This window comes from Macrobrachium rosenbergii, chromosome 41 (genome assembly GCF_040412425.1).
Source record: "Macrobrachium rosenbergii isolate ZJJX-2024 chromosome 41, ASM4041242v1, whole genome shotgun sequence".
In the NCBI taxonomy this organism is placed as follows: Eukaryota; Metazoa; Arthropoda; class Malacostraca; order Decapoda; family Palaemonidae; genus Macrobrachium; species Macrobrachium rosenbergii.
This window is the reverse complement of record NC_089781.1, coordinates 91,807,988-91,815,487: the sequence shown is the minus strand read 5'-3', so window position 1 is coordinate 91,815,487 and position 7,500 is coordinate 91,807,988. Positions and strand designations below refer to the sequence as shown.

The following is a 7,500-nucleotide window of genomic DNA, read 5'->3' as shown; positions in this document are numbered from 1 at the left end:
CCTATCATATTTCCACAAGAGGCCGCCAGTGCTGTTAAAAACTGTTCTGTTATGAGAGGTAACGTTACGTGAGCAAAGTAACTTTGGGAATCTACCACCAAGCGTTCGGAAAAGGCGTCTTTCACTGGCGGTCAGTCTCTAAGTCACGAAGTCGGACTCGGGGTGACCAACGATGAGAGAGAGAGAGAGAGAGAGAGAGAGAGAGAGAGAGAGAGAGAGAGAGAGAGAGAGAGAGAGAGAGAGAGCGGGGGGAGGGCGGGTATTTACTCTTTCAGGCTTTCTTCTGTGATGCAAAGATATTATTTAGTCAGAGAAGAAAATAAAGAACTTGAAGACACGGGTGTGTGTGTGTATCTGTGAGAGAGAGAGAGAGAGAGAGAGAGAGAGAGAGAGAGAGAGAGAGAGAGAGAGAGAGAGAAGGGGGGGAGAAATTTACTCTTTCAGGTTTTTTCCTGTGATGCAAAGATATTATTCAGTCAGAGAAGAAAATAAAGAACTTAGAGAGAGAGAGAGAGAGAGAGAGAGAGAGAGAGAGAGAGAGAGAGAGAGAGAGAGGGAAGAGGAATGGAAGGGGGAGGGATAACTTTAACCTATCAGGCTTTCTTCTGTGATGCAAAGTTGTGATTTAGTCAGAAGTTGAATAAGACTTACGTACTGCAAACGTTGCAATAAAAGTTTTAGCGTTTTAATATATTCAATTGAAATGCATGAGATACGTTTCTAGCCTCTATTCCAGGTTGCTAAGCGTTTCAAAGCACATTTGCGCCGGTTTGCCTTGAAAGTCGTCAAAACGCTTAATTATTGAAGGTCGCGAGTGACATGACAGAAAAATATCAACTCATGAAATGAGGTGTGACGAAAAAATATTAAAAAATATTAACGATGAGATAAGCATGAACTATATGGAAGCTTATGCAGCCATAGATATATCAATGGCCTATGAATAAACGATGTTAAATTCTGTAAAATATTAAGTAAATGAATGGAACTGTATAATTTGATATAGAAAAAAATAAAATAAAAACAGAAGAATAAAGAAATAAGAAAATAAATATTAGATGTGTCACCTTTAAAAATTAAAAGAAATACTTAGATGGGTCACCTTAAAAAAAATGAAAATAAATTCTAAGATGTGTCACTTTTGAAAGAATTAAAATAAATACTAAGATGGGCCACCTTAAAAAATATGAAAATAAATTCTAAGCTGTGTCCCCTTTAAAAAAAAATGAAAATAAATACTAAGATGTGCCACCTTTAAAAAATATGAAAATAAATACTAGATGTGTCATCTTTAAAAAAATGAAAATAAATACTAGATGTGTCACCTTTTAAAAAATATAAAAATAAATACTAGATGTGTCACCTTAAAAAAAATGAAAATAAATACTAAGATGTGTCACCTTAAAAAAATATGAAAATAAATTCTAGGACGTGTCACCTTAAAAAATATGAAAATGAATAATAGATGTGTCATCTTTAAAAAAAATAAAAAAATAAAAAATAAAAATGGGTCACTTACCTTTAACCTTGTAAATGTCTCCCTGATAGTGGCGGGTCACTGAGGCAGCGGTGACCTCCAACTTTTCGTCTCCCAGTCCGTCAGTGGCCCACATGAGCAATAACAGTAACAGCAACATGCTTCTTATCATTATCTTTTTAATCTCTCTTCTTCTTATTTGTCTTATCTCTCTCTCCGGAAGAGATTTTAATACGGAGAATCGGTAGAAATATTTCTTCCCTTTCTGGTTTTTCTCCGCGTGTCTACCTCATTCCTTTGGGTGGAAGTTTGACACGGAGGACCCGGATGTACACCACACAAGTATTGTCTCTCGTTTTCATCCTACCTGAAGCTTCGCTGGGTTCGGGTGAAGCTTCAGATTTCGTCGGTAGGAGTGACGAGCATCTTTTCTAATTTTCTGTTTTTAGAATTAGAATGTTAAAGATTGGCTTCACGTATCTGTCTCCGTCTCGAATTCTTAGTCCATCCCTCGCGAAACTCTCCTGCGAGTCCAACCGCGGAGAAGCATTACTGGAAGAGACACCAAACAACACTGTTTTCATTCGGGGGAAAGTGGATTCCGACTCATAACGAGAATCGTTATTTTCAACGATTTCTGAGCCACTTCTTCCACCCGCGCATCCGGCTACGGATCACGTAGAGTGGTGTGGGTGTTCTTTAGGATGTGGGCGCCTACTGTGAATTCATGGGCGTGAAGACAACCAAGCCTTCAATTCAGAACGTGGGGAGACATTTTCTGGTAGGATCTGCAAAAGAGAAAATAGGAAACAATTAGGCTCTTGATTCTAGACAACTCTAAATGGCTGTTTAAGGCACAAGCGAGAAGAAATCCGGTTTATTTTGTGGTAACAACAGGGCACAACAAGACCAGAACAAACATGAGAGAGAGAGAGAGAGAGAGAGAGAGAGAGAGAGAGAGAGAGAGAGAGAGAGAGAGAGAGAGAGAGAGAGAGAGAGAGGATTTAATTAACAGAAACAGAGAAAGGTTAAAGTCACAAAAAGGTAAACATTACAATATGATATAAAAAAAGTTTGAAATTTAGAGAGTTTAATACATCAGAATCATTTTACTTTTATAAGTACAAATATAAAGTGAATATCTATTTAAGAACAGGTTGCTATCTCAGTACTGTTAATACTGTCTAGCAGCAGATAGTACCGGGGAGGATAACTAGCAATAACTACCTTTAAACTATTAACCACTTAATTAATTTCTCCAAATTCTGGGGTTTCTCCTTTGTTCCTCTGGTAAATGAAAATTCATTAATTATAGGGAAAAAGTACAGCTGAATACAAGACCACAAAACACAATAACTACTCCAGTTTCACTTCTTCGAGTTTCACTCGAAGGAAAATAGACCCATACGAGAGAGAGAGAGAGAGAGAGAGAGAGAGAGAGAGAGAGAGAGAGAGAGAGAGAGAGAGAGCTTTAATTTTAACCAAGTACACTTCTGTACGATACTTTCAGAATTCTCTTTCAGAGAGAGAGAGAGAGAGAGAGAGAGAGAGAGAGAGAGAGAGAGAGAGAGAGAGAGAGAGAGAGAGAGAAGAGTTCTATTTACGAGACAAAATAGCATAGATTAAGCAGTATCATTCATCATGTACTATACTTGTATGGGTACCCAAAACGAACTCATTGTCTGTTATAAGTACAACCTAATTGCCTGTTAAGAGTATAACCTACAACCATTTTCCTGTTATTCTCCCGAAGACAAAACGCAATTTATTTTCCTTGACAACGCGCCAAAACAATGACAGATAAATCACATTAACAACAAAAAGAAGAGCAGCCATTATGTCTTTGTCTTTCAACGGCAGTGAGTAATGACATAAAAAAAATCTTGAGAATTTTGGTAAGGATTTCTTGGTGTTCTAGAGGAAGTCTGAGATGGAAAAATGACAAAAAATCGTTTTTATGAAGAAAAACAAGTGAAAATTGCGCCTATGTTTCTTCGCCGCAATCGACCTTTCTGTACATCGTATAATCAAGGCCACCGAAAATAGATCTATCTTTTGGTGGTCTCGGTATATTGCTGTATGAGCCGCGGCCCATGAAACTTTAACCACGGCCCGGTGGTGGCCTGGCCTATATCGTTGCCAAAAGCACGATTAAGGCTAACTTTAATCTTTAATAAAATAAAAACTACTAAGGCTAGAGGGCTGCAGTTTGTTATGTTTGTTGACTGGAGGGTGGCTCATCAACATACCAATTTGCAGCCCTCTAGCCTAAGTAGTTTTTGAGATCTGAGGGCGGACAGAAAAGTGCGGACGGACAGACAAAGCCGGCACAATAGTTTTCTTTTCAGAAAACTAAAATGACGTTGATTGCGGTAACATATGACGTTCATGAACCATTATGGCAGGATGAGTGGATATCACTGATAAAAATTAGTTTAGTAAATATCACCAAATAATGGTTTTGTAACTGTTACTACAAATATTGCTGTCACTTTCAGTGATAACATTTATATATCATTATTAGGCTCTACTGATATACTTAACTTAACTACTCCCAGTAGCACTAATGATTCTGCGCATGCTTTAGTTGTTATTGATACTTTATCACAATAACAACAATAAGAACAGCAATAATAATAATAATAATAATTATTATTATTATTATTATTATTATTATTATTATTATTATTATTATTATTATTATTATTATTATATAAAATACACCAGAGTAAAGAACTAAAAAAATGGGATAACTATAAACATTATAAAAAACAAATACGCAAGAACTTACACCAAAAAATAGGAATATTAATAACATTATAAAACACAACGCAGAAATTAAATGAGGAAACTGAGAATATTATTAACACAAATAAAACGCACCGTACGAAAAGCCCACAGTCAAAAAGAAAAGGATTGGGGTGGGGTGTCAGGGGGCGGGGGAGGATGAAACCACCCACACCTCCTACGGCCAAAGAAGACTCGCCAGAGCAGGAGGAACTCTCCTTCTTCCAGAGCCCGAAGGAACAGCAGCTGCGAGGGAGTGACGCCAGGGAGATATTCAGGTCAGGGAAGTGTTTGTGGGTGGTTAGTGGCTGAGTTGTATGCCAGGTGGAGGAAGGGGGAGCTGTCAGAGAGAGAGAGAGAGAGAGAGAGAGAGAGAGAGAGAATTCATTTAGATTTGTGGATAGTTATACCAGCATAGTGTATTTACATTTATAGAGAGAGAGAGAGAGAGAGAGAGAGAGAGAGAGAGAGAGAGAGAGAGAGAGAGAGAGAGAGAGAGAGAGAGAGAGAATTCATCTAGATTTGTGGATAGTTATACCAGCATAGTGTATTTACATTTATAGAGAGAGAGAGAGAGAGAGAGAGAGAGAGAGAGAGAGAGAGAGAGAGAGAGAGAGAGAGAATTCATCTAGATTTGTGGTTAGTTTATAGAGAGAGAGAGAGAGAGAGAGAGAGAGAGAGAGAGAGAGAGAGAATTCATCTAGATTTGTGGATAGTTTTACCAGTACAGTGTATTTACATATCTTTTCTCTCTCCTTCAGGGAGAGAGAGAGAGAGAGAGAGAGAGAGAGAGAGAGAGAGAGAGAGAGAGAGAGAGAGAGAGAGAGAGAGAGAGAGAGAGAGAAATTCATTTACAATGATTCTGCCAGGATAGTGTATCCACATTTCTTTTCTCTCTCCTTCAGAGAGAGAGAGAGAGAGAGAGAGAGAGAGAGAGAGAGAGAGAGAGAGAGAGAGAGTATTTAATTAGGATTGTGGATAATTATACCCGTATAGCTGGACTCACATTTTCCCTCTTTCTTATTCATATATATGAGAGAGAGAGAGAGAGAGAGAGAGAGAGTCTTTATGGCCCTAGGTTAATTATATATTCATGTATGGATCTGAATTTTACTTTCCCTCTATCTCTCTTTCTATGCGGTAAGAACATGAGAGAGAGAGAGAGAGAGAGAGAGAGAGAGAGAGAGAGAGAGAGAGAGAGAGAGAGAGAAGAGAAACCATGACACTGATGTAACTAGTTATTTCCTTGTTCAATTATCGACGGACTTAATGAATTCTCTGTGTTTTAAATAAAACGCGAGATTTCTAAAACTCCTCCCTTCGGGTTGACCAAGAAATCTAGAAAAGTGGATTTTACGACCTTAGCGAACCGTCTGAACTACCATGAGTAGATTTTAAACTCTAAAATTTCTTTTTTATATTATTTTATGACTTATTTTCTCATAAAAGAATAAAAGAAGATTAGTCACAAAATAATAAAATTACTGTTTTCCAGCCATCGCGGATGTAAGTATATTTTGTTTGATTGTTACTTACATCTGTCATCACAAACATATGAGTCGCCACGAATGTATGAGATTTGGGTGAGGTTGCTGAAACAAATTTATATAATAATAATAATAATAATAATAATAATAATAATAATAATAATAATAATAATAATTAATAGTATTATTATTATTATTATTATTATTATTATTATTTTCCCTTGCTATGTCAGTCACCACGAATTATGAGTATGTGGGCATGGTTACTGAAACAAAGTCTGTTATTATTATTATTATTATTATTATTATTATTATTATTATTATTATTATTAATAGCTCACACAATATACATTACATGTTTTAATGACTAGTCATATCAAACATTCATAATTCACGAATAAACCGTTGACATTCTTACCGTAGTTTCGTGGTTTGTGTAATTTCAATAAACCGACATCAAAAGTGTTGGAAAACAATTAATTATGTCTCCAAAAAATTCATCAAATATTCTTCACCAGAAAGTTCACCCCTATAAGAAAATAGAACAAGGTTAAACGAAAACTTTTCATTAAATTTTTTGTTCAAAACCTTCCTTGGACGTGACAGATCACAAAACATAAACAAGTAAACACAAGTAAAAAATGCGTCGAAGTTTCTTTGGCACAATCGAGTTTTCTGTATAGCCGCTACAACGTATAATCGAGGCCACCGAAAACAGATCTACCTTTCGGTGGTCTCGGTATAATGCTGTATGAGCCGCGGCCCATGAAACTTTAACCAAGGCCTGGTGGTGGCCTATCCTCTATTGTTGCCACAAGCACGATTGTGGCTAACTTTAACCTTAAATAAAATAAAAACTACTGAGGCTAGAGGGCTGCAATTTGGTATGGTTGATGATTGGAGGGTGGATGATCAACATACCAATTTGCAGCCCTCCGGCCTCAGTAGTTTTTAAGATCTGAGGGCGGACAGAAAAAGTGCAGACAGAAAATAGTGCGGACAGGATAAAGTGCGGAAGTACAGACAAAGTCGGCACAAATACTTTTCTTTTACAGAAAGCTAAAACGGAACTCTTGACCACCAGCTTGTAGCTTCCGGTTAAGTATAAACGTAATGAGAACCAAAAGACTTCTGACACACATAAGAGTAATGAGTGAAAATGCAATATTTCCGTTCCGCTTTTGGCCCAGTTCCACGAAAGCCACAGTCCCTCCAGAGAATTAACGAGAATATTTGTTGATACCAATTTTCTCATGTGGAAAATCCAGCGGCAGTTTAAATGTCGTTTTAAAGCAGAGCACAGTGACTTAAGTCACACATTTTATGCGTGAGGTTTTGTTGCTTATGTTTCATACAATTTCACTAGTTCACTGCCTAGTATAGCTTTTAAGAATGGAATGAAATTAACTCTTGAGTTTCATAACATTAACGTGAAATTTTGTATACACACAAACATATATATATATATATATATATATATATATATATATATATATATATATATATATATATATATATATATATATATTATATAATATATATTATATATTATATATATATATATATATATATATATATATATATATATATATATATATATATATATATATATATATATATATATATATATATATATATATATATATATATATATATATATATATTAGATATTTAGAGAGAGAGAGAGAGAGAGAGAGAGAGAGAGAGAGAGAGAGAGAGAGAGAGATGAAAGCATGAATACCATTGCAT

The 7,500-nt window shown here is 36.0% G+C and overlaps 1 protein-coding gene across 2 annotated transcripts in view; it reads right to left on the bottom strand.

The window, feature by feature from the left end:
* The window catches only part of sha (shavenoid), a 174,206-nt gene that overhangs the window by 68,126 nt on the left and 98,580 nt on the right, over positions 1 to 7,500 (bottom strand). For both annotated transcript variants that reach the window (XM_067084658.1, XM_067084660.1), the window contains exon 3: positions 1,520 to 2,265. In XM_067084658.1, coding sequence (XP_066940759.1) covers positions 1,520 to 1,649 — 130 coding nt within the window. In that variant the 5' untranslated portion in view covers positions 1,650 to 2,265. The remainder of the gene's footprint in view (positions 1 to 1,519; positions 2,266 to 7,500) is intronic.